Raw genomic sequence first — 23,329 nt, forward strand, 5'->3', positions numbered from 1 at the left:
AATTTAAAGTTCTTAATATATAGATCAAATCTACAAAATTTTTAAAAAATTTGAAAAATATTTGATACTTTGTTTCATTAATTTAAATCAATGTATAAAATAATTTTATTATTATCTGTCAATTCAAGTTAATGAAAAGAGGTATCAAATAATTTTTAATTTTTTAAAAAAATTTGCAGAGTTGACTTATGTATTAAAAATTTTAAATTCAACGGTTAGATCATTCAAATTTGATGTAGAACATGAATTATTGAACAGAATAAGTCTAGGTAGACTTATTCCTAAAGTAAACGGATCCCTCATCTCTCTCTATATATATAATAATACAATATAATATAACATAATATCTATGATAACAATTCAATTTTTATTATACAAAGTATATTTCTTTATTACTATATAACAATTTTTAATGGTAGGAATACATTATAACTAATAAAGGTATATCATATCCACTCCCATTTACAGCCACTGCACGGATGACTTTACGTGTGGAAATGGTCCAATGACGGATGCTTCACAATCAGGACTGCGTACAACGCCATAACAAACTCTCTCCTCCCAACTAACCCTATGGATCTTGACAAAACTTGGAACATTATTAAGAGTCTTCCTATTCCTGCGAAAGTGAAACATCACACATGGAAAGTCTATAAAAATATCCTTTCTACCCGTGCCCAGCTTCAAAAGAAAGGTGTGAGTTGCCCCGTCAGTTGCCCAAGATGTGATGTTGGTATCGAGAATTCCTGCCATGCGTTGTTTGGATGTTATGATGCGAGAAATTGATGGATGGCTAGTAATCTAAAGGACAAGATGAACTCCAGCATTGATAAAGCTAATGGTACTATTGATCTTGTGAACAAAATCCTTAATCTTTGGTCCACTTTCAATGCAGTTGACTTCTGCACGTTGATGTGGAGTATCTGGACTAGCAGGAACAATCTCCTATGGAAAGATATGCCTTGGAATATATCTGAAATTGTCCACCGTGCCTGAAACTCCATACACAATTGGACTTGGCTAACTAGCAGCCTCTTGCTGCTAGAGGTATTCCTGAACCCACCTCGACTACTGAATGGTCTCCCCCACCTCGTGGTTCATACAAGTGCAATTTTGCCACATTCCCTAACCCTGATGAGAATACGTTCGAAATTGGTTTCTGCATTAGAGACAACTTGGGTTCCTTTGTGGGTGCGTGCACCCTCAAGATCCCTAGTCTTCCTCCTGCCAATATTAGAGATGTTATTGCTCTCATGCAAGCCATCATTTTGGCTTCAAAAAAACAATATGCACCCATCGTTTTCGAATTTAGTAGCAGCAGAATTGAAAGTTTTTTCCTTCATCTCAACCTGAAGGATAAAACTGAATTTAGTGACATTATAAATCATTGTAGTAATAAGATAATTTCTTGTGCCAACTTTAATGTAAGTTTCACCCATAGATCAGCTAATTTGATGGCTGCCAATCTTGCAAAAGTCTTCAAATGTTATGTTAATCTTAAGGATTTTATATACATCCTTAATTGTATCTTCTCTCTTATTATTAATGAATTAAGCTAAGGCTCAGCCGTTAAAAAAAAGGTATATCATAATTACCTTACTCTTTTTACAAATGATATATTAGTAGTTTTTAAGGGTATGATAACAATTTCAATTTAAGTTGGAACTTGCATTTCTTATCATGAATATACATCGAGAGATTTATAAAATTAATAATATAAATAAATAATCTTTTACAAAAAATACATGTCGATTTATATGAAAAGATATAATGAAAGGTTATACAACAAGATAATATATATTTATTAATGAAAATATACAAATATGAAATGTTTTGTCATTTCATGGAAGTGGTTACTCATTCATATGATAGAAGTACATGTTCGTTCATGAAAAGATGTAAGTATGAAATGTTATATTGATGGGGTTATTTTATGATATTTGTCTGAGAGGATATTTTATGAGAGTTATTTTTACATGCATATCCATAATGATGAGATATTGTCCGCTCTACTTTGGACCTAATCCCTCACGATTTTCCTTTTGGTCATCATCCAAAAATCCTCTCAATCATTAGAATATGTTTGTGTTTTATAAATTATTATTTTTTCTCTTATTTTATTAATGTGAGACTTGCTGTATCCCAACATATATCCATTACAAAAGTATTTTTTTTTCAGGAAAAGATGCAAGTGTAAAATGTTTGTGATTTGTATATCTTTCACCAAAAGTATGAAGTCATATTCATCACAAAAGTATTTTTTCTTGGGAGTGTTTGTTCATTCATGAAAGGATGTATTTCTTTGAAAGATTGTATCTCTTATTAAAAATCATTAAATGTGTTTCTATGAAAGGTTATATTTCTTCATCAAAAGTCATTAGACGCACTTTTTAAATGGTAAAAATAGAATGTGTATAGAGAAGTCTTTATTTAAAGAGTTGAGTAAATTATACTTTTATGATCTTTGTTTCTCAATTTTTGACAATCAACTAAGAGATATACACCAAAAAGAAACTATTTAACATTATTTTAAGAAAAAGTTAGAAAATAAGTTTTTAAATTTACATTATTTAGACTATTAAAACACATACAATCATAACTACTAGTAACATAATTAGTCATTTAATATTATATCACATCATATAAATTCATAATTAAACGACTATTCGAATAAGTTTACACTTCAAAAATATCTATATTATTTGATCGATCGATATTACAATCACATAAACTCACAATTAAATTATTTTTACCCTCAAACCCACAATTTTACATATTTATACGGATCGATTTGTGAATTAAGGTCCTTGTATCTAATCTAACTTTAATGATAACCAAATTAAAATCATTATGACACTATAGGGCCGGGGTGTAATATATACCTCCCTAAAGCAAAAACATTATGACTCTGGCCCATTCCATGCCCATGAGTCATCATTTTTGAGGCAGATGGGCCCCATCACTCTTCAACCACCCCATTACAATTGCCGGTGTCTTTGGCTATAAAACCATGCTCACTAACCAATTCTTATTACAACAAAGTGTCTTTAGTTTTATGCTTTTCTCAATCTTTACCATTATATTGCAATTAAAAACATGAGCATGGGAAGAGGCAGTGCAATTGTAGCTCTTACACTATCATTTTGGTTGCTAATTCACTTTGAGATGGCTCATTCAGCCACCTACACAGTTGGAGGTGCAAATGGTTGGACCTTCAACACGGTGGGTTGGCCCAAAGGGAAGCGATTTAGGGCTGGTGATACACTTGGTTAGTATCTTTGGATTTCTTTTGACTTTTTTTTTTTTTTTTTTTTTTTTTTTTTTTTTCTTTTCATTTTAGAAAGAAGGTTCAAGAGATTAATGTAAGAAATAATAAGAGAGTTTGTCTAAGGTGAGACACAATGACCATGAACGACTTTCATCCCAGAAGTACAAATTTGGACTAAGGTTGAGCTTTATGTTCAATCATGGGCTTTGCTTGGTAGCTACTATCTAGAGAAGATTTTTTTTTTTTAACTACTTTTTTCTAATTTTAAACATTGAATATTTAAATCAATTAATACGAAGTTGTTTAAAGTTAAAGATAATACTTGTTTGTGATACAAGATTGAAGGAATATGTATAAGATATTTTGTTGTTTAGAAGAAAAAGAAAGTTATGTACCTTTTTTATTTACCCAAGGATTATATAGCTGATGAAAATCATAAGACAACAATCTGACCATTAAATTGTTTATGATTCATTGTTCTGACTTGTTATTTAAATCAATTTTAAACATTATATAATTTAACAATGTAGAGACTGATAAGATCTATCTATTGTAATGGCAGTTTTTAACTACAGCCCTGGGGCTCACAATGTGGTGGCTGTGAATAAAGGTGGTTACAATGCATGCAAGACACCAAAAGGTGCCAAAATCTATAAATCAGGGAGTGATCAGATCAAACTTGTGAAGGGACAGAACTACTTCATCTGCAATTTCGTTGGTCACTGCCAATCTGGAACCAAAATTGCCATTAATGCTGTCTGATTTAATGCATTTCACTTTGGACAAAATGCACTATTATATGTGTTTTTTCTATCAAGGATTTAGCTCGGTTGGTTAAACATGCTACATGAGTGGTGTAAAATTTTATTGATACCGTGTTCGAATCTTATGAGTGGTGTAAAATTTTACATGATAATCAGTACCCGGCCTTATTGAATTCGTTACCAAAATGACATTTCAATTTTGAGATCACAAAAAATATTTAATGTTTTATATATAGGTTTTATCTTTTAATATTAATTTCATATTTCATCTATTCTTTCATTCTAATTTAATTATCATTCTATATTGGTATTTCAATGTGGGATGAAGTCAGAATTTTATTGAGGGAGGCCAATTTTTTTAATAATATTTATATGTAAATATTTTAACTTATAAATAATTTATTATGATTCATACTTATTTTTTAATAATTTATTTAGGAGAGTCAATTTTTTTTCTCAAATAATTTTGATACATTTTTAAAAAAATGAGGGAGGGGGAAGGAGAGAACCATGACGCTTCCAGATCCCCTCCCTCTATCCCTGTTTTCAATGATTAAGAAATTCCCTAATTTTATACTATTTTTTTTATTAAGATTTGTTGGAAAATCTCCCTTTAACTTAACTAATATTAAGAAACGGTTTAAATATATATATATATATATATATATTTTTTTATAACTTTACTTAATTAATTTTAAAATAAAATCTAATAGGATATATACAACTTGAGGGTGTACGTGTATCATTTTTCTTTTAAAACACTAATTTAATTATAATTTATTTATTTATTATGTTTTACCCGTAATTTGCCAATTTCTTTGTCTGCTAATTAATGGTCCGTTGCTCTACCTTTTTTTTTTTAGTTATTTTTTTCTCTAAATTTTTCCGTCCATACATAGTATTATTATATTACTACTCAGTTCAGCAAAAAAAAAAAAAAAATTGCTACTCATCAGGCCAATCAAATAGTTAGGTTCAAAAGTATTCACTATAATTAGTTGGAAAAAAACACCCAGATAAATACTTAAATAGTTAAATTGAAGCCGATAAAAAAAAACAATATAGTTTAATTGAAGTCACACATTGTTTTTAAACTTTGGCACACTCTATACTAAGTTCAGTTACAAATTATTTATATTTATTTGACTTATTAAAAAAGAGTTAAATAGGTTGTCAAAAATAAATTGTTAAATTGAAAGTTTGAGACAAATTCATCCGTTGTTACAATTCAACTTAAAATAAACCACTATATTCGATCTAATAATGAAAGGTTAGAATAGTATATGTACATAATCCTATGTATATGTATTTTATCGTTATCGTTGTTGTTTAATTTTTACTGATAAAAAAAATAAATTCAAAATATTATAAAAGTATTGTATACATACGGTAGCAAGATTGGACATACGTCTATACAATCAATTTTGACTCTAGTTAATAGAATTAGAATTTAAAAGAATATAAATACAATAGTAAAATTGGTACAGGCTTTGAATGTTTCCAAAAATAAGGTTACACGAATCGATATCACTCCAGATTTTTCAAAGAAAAAATCTTACAAGACTCTCGTAAGGAAAAAGTTATACAAAATATGAATTATTGTAATGAAAATATTATCTTTCATATTAATAGAATAGCCTCGTGGTAAGCCAAATAAGGAACAACAAATTAATAAATAATACATCCAAGGTTGTATATGCCTTTAAAGAAAAATAGCTCATTTGGTGATTAATAGAGAAATGGACCAAACGGCCTAAAGCGAAAGAAGTGGGAAGTGGCTTGATCTTCTTTACCTTTCTTCCTCGAGTTAAGAATTCAAGTCATCTTTTGAGGCCTTCCAATCATGCTAAGTTTATAATATATATGAAGAGCACACATATTGCACCTATCTGCATGCTAGCTTGTGGAAAATGTTCTCTGAAACCAGTGAACAAAAATCGTAACAACTAATTCCAACATGTGTCAAATGATCATATATAGACCTTTTTATTTCGAAAATAGTGGTAACAATATATGGATCCCTTGTTGATAATTTTATAGTTATTTGTTTGAAGTGGTGAATGGGGCAAACTGCAAAGTCCCAGTAGAGAAGCACTTTGAAAGGAAGGTAGATGGTAGGAATCAGCCCTAAACACTTGAACATTATTCATGTAGGAATCCCATAGAATGCATGTGTCAATCAGTTTGAATGTCTTAATTAGATGATATCTTTCTTATAATAGTAGTCCTCAATGCATATGTGTCGGTTAGCTTATTAGACAATTTAATTAAGTACCAACACAATTGACAAAAGCTAAAAGGTAGTTGCTATCCTTAGAGATCGAGGGGTTTTGATTCAAAATGAATAATTTCAATTATATTTTTTAATTATATTTATTTAATAAAAAGTAAAATGAAAATATAGAGATTAAAATTATAAGATTTTAATAATGTTATAAAAATATTAAAAGAAAGAAAATATAAATAAATAATAGAAGTGAAAAACTAATTTACGGTATAGAGATTCAAAAAATTTAAGGTAAAAAGATAAAAATATGTTAAAAGAATTATTAAAACTAAGCTATTTAAGCATATAATGATACTATTAAAAAGGAAACTAGAATATATATAATGAAAATAGAATGACTAAATAATTTAGAAAAATAAAATAAAAGGATAAGATATTCAAAAAAAAATACAGAAATAATTAAAAAATATAAAATATAATATAAATAAATTATTAAAAATACAATAATAGAATAAAATTGACAATATTCTAATTATACTAGTATCTCTCACTTACTCTCAATTAATTAAGAAGGATATTGTAAAATTTTCCTTGACATAAGTCAAAAAACAGAATATTCCAACTTTGGTTAAGTGGGTTTTGACCTTAACACTATTTATCAAGAATTGTAGATCTTAGTGATTCTAAATCTAATGTAGTTAGAACTTATTTAAATTATTTACACCCACCTAATAATTTCTTTCATTTCTATTAATTATTTTAAAATTATTATAATTTAATGGATATGCATTATAATTAATTTGTTGGTGTGAAAGTCTTTCAACTATAATTTTATATTTATCCAGCGTTTGTTGAGTTATCATGATTGTCTTTAAAAAGATGTTTTGTATTAGAGTAAATCTTCTAATAGAGGCTAAAGAGTAAGAGTAGTTTAGGCTCACTTTCTAAAGTGTTTAAGGCGTGAGTCTATTGATATTGTTAAGATTATTGTATTTAAAGTATTATTCATTTTAACGCTTATTGGATCATCACGATTCTATCCTTAAAAAAGTGTCTGAGCGTGAAAGAGGAAAAATGTTTATAAATTATGTTTAATTCTGAATGATATGTGACTTTTTAGATATATTAGAATAAAAATATTACACATCGTTAACCAATCAAAAAATTATTTTAATATAATTTTTAGAATAAGTATTGTCAAAGTTAACAAATTTATCATATATATTAATTTGTATTCGGATGATATCATTAAAAACTTTACACCGTAACATTTTTTCTCTCTATTATTTAAGCTACACAATACCTAATGATGAATATAATTTTAAAAGCAAAGTTATATTAATTAGAATATATATATGAGATAATTTTATTCATGATCATATATAGATCAAAAGATCAATCAAAATCAACAAATATTAAAAAAAATAGCAACTAAACAATTTATACATAATCTTTACAAAATTCGTCACTAAACTTTTTGTGATTCCAATATTAATAACAAAAAAGGCAATTTTCGTTTAATAATAGATTCAGTCACTGATTTGTTATTTTTTTTTGTAGTACCAAAACTTACATTACAAGTACCTCAACGTCATTGAAATGATAGTTTTACATGATAACTACATCAACTTATAAATTATGGACATGATTGAATAAGTTTGTGTAGAAATACTTTTCGAGGAGAAAAAAAAAAAACACTTTTTCTCAACTTAATATGCTGTGTATGACTGATTCATGCGCCAATGAAAACGAGAATGACAAATTTGGCCAAAAAAAAAAGCCCAATCTCTAGTTTTTATTATATGAATCCAGAAAACCATAAGATTTAATGACTTATTTATTTATTTATTATATTAGTGTAATTAAGAGATATAATTTCTTTCCACCAGTCAGTCCATTAATTTAAAGATAAAGTTAATGTTTCCAGTTCCATATTTAAAGTTTTTAATTAAGAAATAATATTAAATATTATACTATAAACTTTTATGATGAAAAAAAAGAGAGCAAAAGATCAATAAATACTCGATTAAACACGCAAATTACGCGTAACATTGGTCAAAGTATCAAATCCAGATACAAGTCTCACAAGAAAATTGATTTTTTTTTAGATAAATAATTAAAAAATTATTTTATATTAATCCACAGACTATCATTTCGTCCATATATGTCATTTTTCATGCAGTGGTATCGGATATAAATGAGACAATTGATAACCATATAAGTAACTAATATTAAAATAAATTAACTAACGTAATGTTTGGGACTGAAAAAAAAAAAGATTTTTCTCTAGTTTGCTAGACGGGTCAATATGAATAAACTAGTCATTCGTGGATATATTTTAAGAATTGATAGAAATCAAATTAATATAATAAAAAACGAAATCCATGACTAATTAAAGATAAGGTGAATCTAGACTTTTGAGGTCATTTCCAAATTGCTACCATATAAAATTCGTGAACCTGCCTAGTGGGACCAATTTAGAATATCTTTCAGAACAAATTGGCATTTGCATAATCAAGTAATCATACATAAGGAACTTCCTGCCATTAATTTCTTTCAGGCCTGACCCCAGTGTCTATCAAAATGAAAGCTGAAGTTGGTCCCGCCAATTATATGAAAATGTAAAGTTATAGGAACAAAGATCTAGGAATCATTATGTTAGTTGCATTACATTATACTATTATATATATATATATATAGGTAGCTACACTGAGAAATTAAAACTGATTATTTCTTCTTTGAAATCCTGAACACTGATTCATTATATTGTGGCATCATCTGATGACTGATATGTGTCAGCTCCAAAGGGCACTGATAGATTCCTCTCCCATTTACAAAGATTTTATGAAGCTGACATAATAGACTTTTTGGTTGGTGGTGGTGGTGCTAGCTGCGTGAGTGCATTATGCTGTGTGTGGATAAGTTAGGGTTTTCCATTTGAAACACTACAACTCATAATGTTGCAATATTGCTAAGTCTAAATTAATCATACTCTAATGCTTCTAGGAATCCAATGCTACAAAGGGTCTCAAAGTATTTCTGGTAGCCAGTGGATTTTCAACAAGTGGAGGCGCATGCAATTATCCACAAAGCTTTAAGTTTAAACTTGTGAAAAGGTGCAACCCTACCATCAAAGCCAAGACAAAAGTTTACGACACTAACAAAAGGACAAGTAATAAAAGTATTTACTTGTTCACGTTCAAGTTCAAGTTTGGTGGTTGACTTAAGTTAATTATCTAACACCAACAAAATAAAATAATAGGGTATGAATATGATCAACAAGTTACGCATCAGAGTTATACTATTGACTTCCACCCCCAAGATCCTCTTTACTAGGAAAAATAAAAGCAAAAACTATTTAGTACCTTCAAAGCATATGGTTGTTTTCATCAAGTATTCTACTTGTTGCAATTCAGTTTGGTATTTTCATCAGAGAAAAGGGACATGTTTCTGATAACTACGTAGGAGTAGGAATACTAACCTGCAAAAATGCAAAATAAACCCATCAGACTGAGGCACATATATAAGAAGTTGCAGAGTGCATACCGAGACCAGAATTAAAGGAGACATGGTATATAACTCAATTAACATGTGTATGATATGATCTATTTAGTAAGGAATTATGTGTTTGATGTCCTTCATGTACAAAGACCTTTCGACTGTATCACAAGCGTACGTAATTAGTATCTGACTCAGTGAGATATGTGTATGTGGAAGAAGATAATTGTTCAGAAGAGATATGAAAGATAATCAAGCCCACAAGTGGGTTTCTTAGAGACAGATTCACAGAGCCCGTTTGGCCTAATGGCCACCTCCAATTGCTACCTTTTTGGGAGATTCCAAAACAACAAATTTAATGGAGGTGGACAGAATGCCAAAATGGCTATGGAACAAGGCCTCTGAGAAACCCTAGAGGCTATATATAGAGCAAAGATAAAGCACAAGGAAATGGATCAAATTCTGGCTGAGATTTGAAGAAGAGATCATAGCTAGGTTTTGACTAGGCAATAATGAGGAAGAAATGAGTTTTTTCTGTGATGGGTTTTGATCTGGCTTTTCGAAGAAAGAAGGTGCATAAGCGTGCATGAAGTTGTACTATCTATTGAAATATTTTGGCCTTTGTTGTTTTCAAAGACTTTCAATCCCTTGGTTTTGTCTGTAGAAGTTTTGCATTGAACGTATTTATCTGCTTGGGGGTTGTACATTTATGACAAGAATATCCGCTGCCCTTTTGCAATAAAGACTTCTGTGTCCCTAGAGTGCAACTCTTTGGTGCTAATTGTCTTGCACATGGTCGAAGATATTGAAGCTTTCTTTGACCATTGTTGTTATGTTGCTATTTGCTTGCATTGTGATTTCACTATGCTTTTTGACTTGCTTCAAAAGGAGGATCCAAAATGGGCTGGCCATGTCTCCCACTCAGTTTCTAATTATTTAATTTGTCAACTCACTGTTCATCAGTTCAACCTTTGACATTTACTGTGCTGCATCAGCCTAAAAGAAAACTATATAGTATATATATATACACGTAGTTTACAACTATTAAATTGGCTTGTTTGAATGATATTGGTCAGTTTGGAGCATGAATATTATTTAGCCATAATAAGAAAGTCTTAACAATGGGGTTTGGTATATAAAATAACCACCATGAAAAGAACATAAACATTAACTTTTAATAGATTATACTGTGAACATCATTTAATGTACATAATTTTATTAGCAGAAAGTTTGTTACTTGATTTAAAATTTTCCAATAATCATTTTCTATTACATAATCATTATACACTTTTATGGAGTGTAAAACATTCTCATTCGCATGAATCATATTCCTTTGCGTCTTATTTTTTTATTCATTAAAAGGCAAGAGAACATTTTCACGTATGAACCCACAACTGTAAGAAATTTAGCACAAGTTGTGAAGATTATTATGTGTGTCAAATATCGTAAAAATTAAGTAATTCATTAACAAAAAGAAATAAAAAAGGCTTAATTGCCTTGACAGTGCTTGCTCTACTAATAAGGCATGAAATGGGCAGTGGGAATCATGAAAATAAATAAAACGTAAAAAAAAAAAGATCCTCAATCCCATTTAAAGTCATTGTATCATATAAAAATAAAAGAGATATTTAGTGAGTATTAGTCGGGTTAGGTTGGTTCTTGGGTTACCAAAACTAAATCCGTCACTTAACTTGCTCGGGTTACTTATTTTGCAATATGAATTGACCCACAAATTTGGTCAAATCAAGTCATATGAGTTTAGGTTAAGTCGGATTGGTTGTATTTGTCCAACCCATGTTCACCTCAACTTATAAAGAGTATGTCCTAAGAGCATACCATCTTAATAGTATGAAAACTTCATCATCTTAGGACCCTCAGAAAACTAACAAGGAGTCTAAAAAGTAACATCCTGCAAATTATTCTCTCATATTATAATCAAGTATGCAATTTTTTTATTATAAATTATTAAATAAATAATATTAGGAAATTTGAGTATGAGTGTTAAAAAGTGAGAACTAAGATCATCAGTTAGTTATAAAGGATTAGGATAGTATGACGTGAAGCTTTTGTCTAAAACTTTCCTTAGTGAGTAGTCTTGTGCTATTTCCAATAGGACAAGAGTCGTCTCTTTTCTATTATAAACTTAAACCTAAAGGTTTTTTTTTTTTTTTTTTTTGTTTCACTCCTCTCGGAATTGTAAGTGCCAAATGGAGGAGTACCGCTTCAACTCTTGTTGTGTTTTCATCATTCTAGAGGGAGTGAGATCTTACACTTGTGAGTGTGACTTTAGTCATATGGGTAGAAGGGTTATGTTCTAGACTACAAGACTGTTAAAATTTTTCTTAATACTGATTACAAGACAGTGATCATTGTCTGGGTTGCTTATGAGGTCGGTTACAAATTTGTAATTATTGAGGACTAAGGAAATTAGAATAGTGATTAGTGATACAAGACAGTCATATAAAATGTGAAGATATAAACTTTTGAGACCTTCTAAATGTGCCTAAACAGGTTCTACACAGAAGTAAAGTAATAATAATAACATGGTGACCCAAAAATATTATAAAGATAAAGAGGATGTACATGTGCTAGCTTTGGTTTTGTAGTATTGATTAAATTTTGAAATTGTTAGTGTAATTTTTTTTATAAAAATCTGTTACAATTAAAAATCACTTGGAATATAACTTTTAAAGTAATTAATATAAAAGACAACAATTTTCGATTATATAACGATTCATGATTAAGATTAACTTATTCGAATTAAATTCTTGTTGTATGGTTAGAGAACAGCTTTTTGGATCTTTTTCCAGAGTTTGTGGCATCCCTTTTGCTTGAAAATGAAACAACATTCAGCATTGTTCATTCTTTCTAAGGGAATCAATGTTATAAATGGAACTATGCTATATATTGAAAGTGTTACCCCAAAGAAGACAATAAAATGTGCCAACAGATCTTGGTTCGTGAGGTTGCTTCCCCGGCCCACCTCGTGCCTTTTTCTCTCTTTTCTTTGCAATTGCAGGTCCCATCGCATGAGAAAAGTGAAAGAGTAGCAGTCTGATGTTCCATTGCATTAAATATTGCATTTCTTTTGAAGGCTGGTTTAAAGAGAAAGGTATCTTCCGAAAATAGCTTCATACACATCTATGATTATGCAAATGGAACCTTTTAGATGCTTTATTAGGTTTAAGATTGTCTGATTGGCTTAGCTAACTGCATTCAATTGTCCACTTGATTTTTCTGTTACAAGTCCAGTTATTAGGTGGCTTCTATTTCAATAGTGTTGCAAGAAATGTGCTTGATCCTAAAATTTGCAATGTGCTACATTAACATTAAATTTTCATTAATTGTAACTGTACAATATTGTCTGGTCCTTTAATTTTTTTTTTTTTTATCATGTTTATTGACCTGTCCTCTAGCCAACCGACCAAGATTTGGAGGCACTAACAGATAGAATCCTTGTTCCGCTGTCAGAATGGCCAACTGCTTCTGGATAGCGGACTAGACATGGCACCGAGATTTATTGATCATACACCATAAATCGATAATAGTTATAATGAGATGATTTGTGGAATTATTAAAGGTAATAAGTAATGTTTCTTGGTTCACAAGATTGTAACAAGAAATAAAGGATTCATTTTAGAGGGGTTCTCTACCCAAACAACAACTATTTTTATTGGTCCCAGTTTTCTGTCCCAAAGGAGGGAGGAAGTGATTAGGCCTTCGGCAGCAAACGTGAAACTCGTCGATATGCCAAACATGAATCACTCATGACAGATTTTGTTGTTGTATTGGTTTCAGTTATGCCACTAAGATGTCTTATGACTTATTGTATGAGTCTTAGCTTAGATTGGAAAATAAAAATAGATAAAATTTGAACTTTACAATGTAGAAAATTCTTTACATCACGTGTTAATGCTGGAGGACATCCTCATGTGTTTAGATAAAATAAAATTCATTTAGAAGCATCTTCTCTGTTTGTGTTTAGCTCAAAGAAAATCAATGAACCAAAAAAATGTTAAAATGAACTAATTGATTGTAACAAAGAGAAGACCTTCAATTGCACAATTGGCTAAGATGTGATCCTTAAATTGAGCATGTATATAATTGGGAGCATCAGGACCCACCAGCTCTGAGGAATGGTTTTATAAGCATTTGATTTTGATCCATTACATACAACTTTCTTGTCTTGATAGGAGCATGCTGTCTGATTCCTGCACTCAACAAGAATAATAAAAAAAATAGTGGTGAATGATATGAGGAATATGTCATATAATACTTCTGATGCCCTCAATTATAGATGTGCTCCCATTTCTTGAAACATTTAATTTTTAGGAAAAAACCTACCTTGATCCACAGAATATAACAACAAAGTCTGCTTTTGAACAAGTTATTAAACTTGTTCAAAAGCAGACTCAGATAATAACTTGTTTAGGTTATTAAAATAATGGTGAATGTATCATGTAATATCTCTGATGCACTCACACTCAATTATAGGCATGTTCCTATTTCTTGAAACATTTAATTGTCAAGACCAAACCTACCTTGATCCACAGAATATCACAACAAAGTCTGCTTTTGAGCAAGTTATTAAACTTGTTGGGTCATCAAGTGCAAAACTATATGCCACAGGACACACTTGTTTAAAGATTTTGGAGTAGTTTGAAGGCAAACATGTTGCAGGGTTTCCATAAGTCCCTCTGCAGCAATACTCATCAGTGTTGAAGACGCCACACGCGCTACGGCAAGCAATAACTTTGTCATTTTCCTTTGAAGCTAGCTCTGAGGGGCAATTCTGCCTCAAATCTCCATCACAGCCAGCAATGCTGCAGTTCCCTGTGCCATTCATAGGCTTCACTACAATAGGCAAGTTGAAGCCATCCACAAGGCTAACATCATAGTAATCAATTTCACCAAGGCTAAAGTCAGCACTTGTTGCAGGAGGGCTTCCAGGGCCAGTGCAGTTTATGCTTGTGCCACAACCACCTGTTTGGCACTTGCCATTGCCACTGTTATCAAAGCTGCAGCCTGTTCTGGCCCATATCCTCCCACTCCATCCATCAGGAGCAGTGTATTCTGTTGATTGCCCTGGTTTCAATGTGAAGCCGCCACCACTGTGGTTGTCGCTGCGCGTTATGCCGGGCCATATTGTCTCCTTGCAGTAATTTACTAGAGTGAAAGTCTTGCTGCTTCCACATAGTTCAGGTGCTGCCAACCAACACATCAAATTGCCAAGCATAAAAGTGAATTCCAATCTAAGAAAGCAAATTATGAAAAAGCTCATGTTTTAAGAACTTAGAATTTGATTCAAAACTCTATGATGAGAATTTGGTATGCATGGCAATGGCACAATCAAACAAAACATGAAGGCTTTATGCGTCAGAACTTACATGCAGTTCTTTAAGTATTTTTTGTGTTATTTTCTAATTAGAATTGGAGTTTCGCCTCTGCAATATATATTCGTCAACATAGGTTTTCACATTTGAGCTTTCTAATTAGACTTTAAAGGGTTGTGTTAAAGGTCAATATTAGTTACTAAAATGAAATTCCAACTCTGATCAAAGAACACCACCAAAATTATATAAGAAATTATATCTAAGTTTTGTCTGACTTTAAATGTTACATTTGCTTCACTAAGATTGACAACAAATAAAGCTTAAAGAATGAATTACCTGAAGCAATGACAATGAAGATGATGGTGAGTTTCAGCAGTGCAATGTATGGATTAGCCATCCGCTGATGCTCTTAGTCTCTTACTTTGTCTCTTAGTTATGTGACATTTGATGTGGTGTGAAAGGCTGGGCTATTTAATAGTAAGATTAAAGAGGACAGGGAAAGAATACGTGAGGAAGAGAGTTTGTGAATACTGACAGCCTAGAAAAGCTTCCTTGCTTAATCAGGCAAAAAATACCTTGCTCGCTAATGTCACACTTGTATCCTTAAATTCATATGTTCAGCACCTTTTCACTAATCTTACAAACCTTTTCTTTTTCTGTTTTTCAATTCTTCTCCTGTTTTGATAGAATCAAATTTGCTATGATGGTATTTATTCATTGAGACCTCTTGTTATTTGTCCTACTCTATCTTTGAGAAAAGTGGGGAAAAGTTTTGTTTTGTTTTAACTCACTTGATTGGTTAGATAAAAATCAATTCTCCATCTCATATATTCTTTCCTTTTTTTTTTCCTTTTCATTTATCAATTGTTTCGCTACAATCATGGGAAAATGGCACCACAACTGCAGAATCACAGAATAGACATGAAAAACATAAAAATATTATAATATTTAAAAATTAAATGCCCATGATTAAATCAGCATAAACCTTGTCTACCATTGAAGATTCCTATCTTCCAAAGGAACTTTGCCGGTTGGAACATAGAATCTCAAAGCAAAGCATTCCAAAACTGTACATGTCAGATTTCCCAGTATTACAATATACATGGAGTTGGCTTCACCCCCTAATCGTTATTGCTCTTCAAGTAGTTCCATTCGGATTTGTATTCCCTTTCTATATTTCAAGTCCTTCACAAGAAGAGATTAGCACTAAAGTGCTGTGCCCTTTGCATCCCATACTTGCATGTAAATGAATTAATTATGATGAATTAATTATGATTGGTGTGTCATAAATAAGTAATTGTGTCAATGATGATAAATGAGTTATTATATGGACCGGAATAATTATTTATTAATATCATATTATAGTATAAATGAAGTGTATATGACTAGGTATTGTTGTATGTCTTATTTGTGTTTAAATATCTTATTTACATTCTTATATCGTGAGTTAGGATGAGATGTTTCTTACTCTCTTTGTTTTGTGTTGTTTTCCTTAATTGTTATGCAAATGATTATCAGCTTAAGATTGAAGATGTTGGTGATGAGGCTTAGGTTTCAGTATTGGATTTTATTCTGATATGACATGTGACATTGAAACATAACTAAAATTATATTAGGATATTGTTTTGTTAAATCATTTTGAAAAACATTAGTTTTATTTTCTTGTGATTTCATTTAATTATGTTGTTTTATTAAGTTAAGAATGTGATATTTTTTACTTGAACATATTTGGTTTTATTTATAAAGAGTTATGTTATTCAATTTTCATTATTTATGTATTATAACATGAGAAATTCTATGGTACCCATCTTATTTGAAAGGGTACCGGTACAGTTTTTTATATTTTATATTTTTAATAATTTATTTAAATAATATTTATGATATTTTTTATTCCTTCAATTTTTAAATTATTTAGTTATTTTATTTTTATTTTATATATTCTAATTTATGTGTAATAATATTATTATATATTTAAATAGTTTAATTTTAATAATTTTTTAAGTATATTTTTATCTTTTTACTTAAAATTTTTGAATTTCTATATTTTAATTTTAATAATTTTTTAAGTATATTTTTTGTCTTTTTGTCTTAAATTTTTGAATTTCTATATTGTAATTTTAATAATTTTTTATTTCTACTATTTATTAATTTTTTTCTTTTTTTAATATTTTGTAATATTATTAAAATCTTATAATTTTAATTTCTATAATTTTATTTTATTTTTTATTTTATAAGTATAATTTAGATTATTCATTTTATAATTAAATTAACTTTTTTAAAAAAATTTATGAGTTTACATAGAAAAATGTATTGAAACCCCTCGATCTTTGAAGGTACCGTAGTAACTCCCTTATAACATACGAGGTAGAGGGTGTCATTTTTGAGAATTTGGTAATTTTTATTAAGATCATCACTTAAAATGGAGTTGAAGATAAAAAATAGAAAAAGGCAAGTAAAATATATTATTACAACAAAATTATTTAAAAAAATTACTTAAATGCACGAAAAATTTGTTATTACAAACGATGGAGAAGGGAAAAAAAATACAAGTTAAGCATTCATTTGAAATTTTAATTTTAAAGTTAAACCTGAATAATGTGAGTATTTTATACACACTTTTGGTATTGCATTAATTTTGTTTTTGATTATGTTTAGGTTGTTGTTGTACAAATAAATACGTAAATTAATTGATAAGGAATTATTTTAGTGTAATAAGCAGTCTCGAATTCAGTAAAAGATTCATATATATAAAATCTCACATAACAATTTCAAACTTGAATGATTTTATGCAGCTTCTACTTGCATAAATACGGGTTCTTCATTTTTCTAATTTTAAAATTTTAATACGCATACTAGAATTTCAATTTTTATTAGGGGTTTTTGAATTCTGACAATAATTTTATTTGTATTTTTTGACAAAATAGTTTATCTTTTTTTATAGTTTTATTGCACAAATATTTCAAGACATTAAATGAATGATAAATTAGAATCTTAGTTTCAAACTGTACCTGTCTAAGGGCACACTCCTTTTCTTCTGGGTGAAAGGGGACCGAATAAGAGCTCCAACAGTATCTCCAAGGGATGGGGGAGGTACTTGCAAAGGGTACTCCAACGCTCAAGTCAGTATATGCACGAATATCTAGGGTAAAAATGAACAGTGACATACCTCGTTATGTGTGACCTATTTATAGTGCCTGACGTGGGCCTGAGCATTGTGGGCTTTTTCAGGTGTTTACTAAATTAGGTAATACGATGTTAATTACTTACTTACTAACTTAACCATGCGCTTACCTGCTAATCATGATTAATAACCGCTCTTCACCTATCGGTACGGTATTTCGCCGATCCGATAGGTAAAGGATGGGGCGCTATTATTAATCGGGTTGATCAACAGTTGTCTAGCTATCCTGCCCTACGGGGGACTCTCCGGCTCGGTCTTATGCCGAGCCGTTAGTAAGGGCGCTATTATTAATCGGGTTGATCAACAGTTGTCTAGCTATCCTGCCCTACGGGGGACTCTCCGGCTCGGTCTTATGCCGAGCCGTTAGTAACATTCGTCCCGGTCGTTGGCTGGACCGATGTTTCCGACATCATGGCGTAGGTGTCTGACAGAACGGCACGTGTTGGTCAACGTGACCGATAGGGACCTTCCGGTACACAAGCCCCCCAGCCTTGAGGAGGGAAGCGACGCAAAGGGTTAATTGTTCCGATTGGGATACGATGAAAGATTCAGGAATGTGAGGGGTTATGATTAAAGTGCCTCTCTGATGCGTAGCTGACAAGCATTAATTTCTCTGGTGCATAACTGACAGACATTAATTACGCGTGAGGGGTTACAACTGCTGATGGGATGTCAAGGGTTGCCATCATTGTGCGTGGAATAGCGCGTGCTAGGGTTCGCATTAAGTGTGGAACGCCAAAGGTTGTGTCCGTTGGGCTTAGGTGGAGCATACGAGGGGTTGCGTATTGAGGATCGTTAGATTAAATGGATCCAACGGTTTCCTAAGGCTGCGACGTTTGAACGTGCAACTTGCGGGGTCTATAAATAGGCATGAAGAGGGGGCTCCACATACGTGCACACTCATTATCTCCGGATCCGAATTAGTAAATCAGCGTTCGAGTGTTCGTCGAAGGAAGATCTGAAATTTAGCATTCAGGTACGTAATGGCAGATTTAAATATTGTTCATGTCGACTCCTCCGGTGACGAAGGGGAATCAAGGCGGAGAAGATCTTCGGTCCGGGACGCTGCCTCAGCTTCGGCCTCTAATGGCGATCGCACCGAGTCCTTTTCTGGATCTGAGCGGGCCCAGAGCGTTAGTGGAAATGGCTCCGCCTCGGCTATAGGTTCTGATGACCGTCCAAGTGGGGGTGGGGGTTCATCAAGAAGCTTTCCTCCCGTATCGACGCCTGGATTTTCATGGGTACACGGGGAAGTTGGTAGTGTGTACTCCCGGTATACGACCAAGAAATCACTTGTTAACTTCGTATCGGCAATGAAATTTTTAAATTTTCCCGAAGACGAGGAGCCGTCTGCTATCTTTTTCCAGCCATGCCGAGGTGATGGGGTTCCTAATCCGGATTTTGTTTATCTAGACCAGGGGTCATCCAAATACCCGTTCTTTTATGTGTATGACTATATGTTTCGGGATTTGAAGATATCCCTCCCCTTTGATAATTATTTTTCGGGTATACTTCGTCTTCTGAACGTGGCGCCGTCTCAGGTCCATCCTAACACCTGGGCAGCAATGCAAGGATTTAGACGGTTGTGCTTAGCTCTTGGCCTCCAACCTACTCCACATTTATTTTTGTATTACTGTAACAGCCCAAGCAACCCGCATGAGGATATTGTCCGCTTTGGCCCACGGCCTCACGGTTTTGCTCTTGGCGATGACACGCATGCCACCCCAAAAGGCCTCCTCACAAGGAAGGTATCCACACCCATATATATGGCATGCTTCGTTCGCCTTCCTAACCGATGTGGGACTATATCCACCCCCCCTCAAGGGAGTCCAGCGCCCTCGCTGGCACACCGATCCGGGCCCCGGCTCTGATACCAATGTAACAGCCCAAGCAACCCGCATGAGGATATTGTCCGCTTTGGCCCACGGCCGCACGGTTTTGCTCTTGGCGATGACACGCATGCCACCCCAAAAGGCCTCCTCACAAGGAAGGTATCCACACCCATATATATGGCATGCTTCGTTCGCCTTCCTAACCGATGTGGGACTATATCCACCCCCCCTGACTTTCAATTGGATATGACGAAGGACTTCTTTCAGGGGAAGTTGGTGGACTTAAGCTCGATCCCGCCGGATCAAGAGGCCGATGCTGAGGCCCCAGAGCGGCCCGCCAGGCCGAATGAGGAGGAGACGGCTTACGAGGAGCCCGCTGCCGAGGATGATGCGAACCAGGGAGAGCCTGAGGTCGTGTCTTAAAATTTTTATTTTGTAATGCTGGGCCGATAGCGCCCCCCCCCCCCTTGCATGTACTTCTAGGCCTATTAGGGCCTTTTGAATGAAATTTAAATTCTCGCAATTTTTGGGTAATTCTGTTAAATTCGTAACCGAAAGATTTCTCGATAAGGAAGACTTATAATTATTTATTTAAGCCACGTCCTTGGCCGAGAGACTTCTCGGGAGGGAAGACTTGTAATTAGATTTAAGCCACATCCTTGGCCGAGAGACTTCTCGGGAGGGAAGACTTGTAATTAGATTTAAGCCACATCCTTGGCCGAGAGACTTCTCGGGAGGGAAGACTTGAAATTAGATTTAAGCCACATCCTTGGCCGAGAGACTTCTCGGGAGGGAAGACTTGTAATTAGATTTAAGCCACATCCTTGGCCGAGAGACTTCTCGGGAGGGAAGACTTGTAATTAGATTTAAGCCACATCCTTGGCCGAGAGACTTCTCGGGAGGGAAGACTTGAAATTAGATTTAAGCCACATCCTTGGCCGAGAGACTTCTCGGGAGGGAAGACTTGTAATTAGATTTAAGCCACATCCTTGGCCGAGAGACTTCTCGGGAGGGAAGACTTGAAATTAGATTTAAGCCACATCCTTGGCCGAGAGACTTCTCGGGAGGGAAGACTTGAAGAAATAAGTGGAGATAATTAAGAGGGAGATGTATCTTCATTGATAAGAAGGTGCCTCGTTAAAAACCTTGCTAATCAAAAACCTCTTTTCACATTTTTACAAGAGGGAAAAAGATCAGTCAAGGAAAAGAGTGCACCGCGATACAATTACATAGTTCGAGTATTACAAATTCGAATTTAACTGTAGTATGTCTTTAGGTGGGTAGAATTCCATGTTCTTGGAATAACCTTGCCGGACAGCTCTTCTAGCTTGTAGGCTCCATTGTGGAGTGCATGTCGTATCCGGAATGGTCCATCCCAATTGGCAGAGAGCTTTCCTTCAGAAGAGTTTCGCCTGGCTGCCCCCGTTGCACGCCACACAAGGTCGCCCTCGTGAAAAGTTCTTGGCTTTAGATTGGAATTAAAGCGCCGAGTCATTCGCTGTTTGCATGCCTCGGCCACCACCTGTGCCTTGTCCCGCACTTCCTCGAGGACATCGAGTTCGGCTCGGAGTGCGTCGTCGTTAGATTCCTCCTGAAAGCTTTGTCGCCGGAAAGATGGTTCTCCAACCTCAACCGGAATCATTGCATCAGTGCCGTATGTGAGGCGGAAGGGTGTTTCTCTATTAGTGGATTGTGGTGTACACCGGTACGCCCAGAGAACCTCTGGCAATTCATCGGCCCACACTCCTTTTGCCGAGCCGAGTCTTCTTTTTAATTCAGTCAGGATAACCTTGTTGGCTGCTTCGGCTTGGCCGTTTGACTGAGGGTGCTCCACCGATGTAAACCTGTGCCGAATGCCAAGGTTTCCGAGGAATGAGTTGAACTTTTTGTCTGTAAATTGTAAGCCGTTGTCGGAGATGATGGCATATGGGATGCCAAAACGGGTGATGATGTTCTTCCATACAAACTTTTGGACGTTAGCAGCGGAGATGCAGGCGAGCGGCTCGGCCTCAATCCACTTTGTGAAGTAATCTACTGCCACGAGGAGGAACTTAACCTGTCCCTTTGCCAAGGGGAACGGGCCAAGTACGTCAATGCCCCATAAGGCAAACGGCCATGGAGAGCTGATGCTGTGCAGCTCGGTGGCGGAGGCATGGATGAGGTTTCCAGGTCGCTGACATTGTATGCAACGTTTGACGAACTCAGCGCAATCCCCTTTCAGAGTTGGCCAATAATAACCGGCTCGTGACACTTTTGCAGCTAGGGTACGGCCTCCGGAATGGGACCCACAGATACCTTCATGAACTTCCCGCATCACATAATCCGCCTGCGAGTTATCAATGCACTTGAGCAACGGAGTGGAGAATCCTCGCCTGTAGAGGTCGTTAGCCACTATGGAGTACCGAGCGGCCTGAGTGCGAAGCTTTTTTGCCTCCTTCGGATCGGTGGGCAACTCTTGTTGGAGGATGTAGTTCCGAATAGGAGTCATCCAGTTCGGTGTGTCAATATCGGCCGCCATGCACTCGATCGCCACACTTGGGGCAGGGATTTCTAGGTGAATGGTTGTTCTCAGCTGTCCTGGTTTTCGACTACTAGCAAGCCGAGCCAACTGATCGGCTCGTTCATTGGTGCTCCTGGGAACGTGTCGGATTTGCACGTCAGTGAACTCCTCTTTGAGCTTCTGGAAGAGGTGGTAATACTGCAACAAATTAGCATCCTTAATTTGAAAATTGTCGTTGACCTGTTCGGCCACGATCTTTGAATCGGTACAGCATACGACCCTTGTCACACCCATCTCGGCTGCTAGTCTCATACCGGCCAGGAGTGCTTCGTACTCGGCTTGGTTATTAGATGCCCGAAAACCGAACCGGAGTGACTGTTCGACCGTGATGCCCGAAGGACTGGCTAGAATTATTCCCGCTCCGCTTCCCTGCGCATTGGATGAGCCGTCGACATGCATTGTCCACGGCTCGTCGTGAAAACTACCTGCTGGGGTAAGCTCATTGACGAAGTCGGCCAAATGCTGTGATTTGATGGGTCCTCTCGGCTCGAACGATATGTCAAACTCTGAGAGTTCGACCGACCAGGCCATCATCCTGCCAGCGATTTCCGGTTTACGAAGAACTCTCGCAATCGGGCAGTCGGTTCGGACAACCACCCTATGACTCTGGAAGTATTGCCTGAGCCTGCGAGCCGTGTAGACGAGTGCTAGAGCTACCTTTTCAAT

General features: G+C 34.4%; 2 protein-coding genes and 1 long non-coding RNA gene across 3 annotated transcripts; 1 reads left to right on the plus strand and 2 right to left on the minus strand.

Moving 5' to 3' along the window:
* Positions 1 to 3,029: 3,029 nt before the first annotated feature.
* Positions 3,030 to 4,218, plus strand: LOC109790018 (basic blue protein). Its single transcript, XM_020349103.3, has 2 exons — positions 3,030 to 3,268; positions 3,831 to 4,218. Exons 1-2 carry the CDS (start codon positions 3,097 to 3,099, stop codon positions 4,028 to 4,030), a joined length of 372 nt encoding a protein of 123 aa, XP_020204692.1. The 5' UTR covers positions 3,030 to 3,096; the 3' UTR covers positions 4,031 to 4,218.
* Positions 4,219 to 8,651: 4,433 nt separating this feature from the next.
* Positions 8,652 to 11,732, minus strand: LOC114915207 (uncharacterized). Its single transcript, XR_003803140.2, has 2 exons — positions 9,625 to 11,732; positions 8,652 to 9,383 (listed from the first exon to the last, which is right to left on the minus strand). It is a non-coding gene; the product is annotated as an uncharacterized LOC114915207 (long non-coding RNA).
* A 2,038-nt stretch (positions 11,733 to 13,770) lies between these two features.
* LOC109790017 (pathogenesis-related thaumatin-like protein 3.5) lies at positions 13,771 to 15,582 on the minus strand. Its single transcript, XM_020349101.3, has 3 exons — positions 15,427 to 15,582; positions 14,299 to 14,962; positions 13,771 to 13,968 (listed from the first exon to the last, which is right to left on the minus strand). The coding sequence occupies exons 1-3, from the start codon at positions 15,485 to 15,487 to the stop codon at positions 13,827 to 13,829; spliced, it is 867 nt and encodes a 288-aa protein (XP_020204690.1). The 5' UTR covers positions 15,488 to 15,582; the 3' UTR covers positions 13,771 to 13,826.
* Positions 15,583 to 23,329: the final 7,747 nt, after the last annotated feature.

This window comes from Cajanus cajan, chromosome 2 (genome assembly GCF_000230855.2).
Source record: "Cajanus cajan strain Asha chromosome 2, NIPB_CcT2T_4, whole genome shotgun sequence".
NCBI lineage: Eukaryota > Viridiplantae > Streptophyta > Magnoliopsida > Fabales > Fabaceae > Cajanus > Cajanus cajan.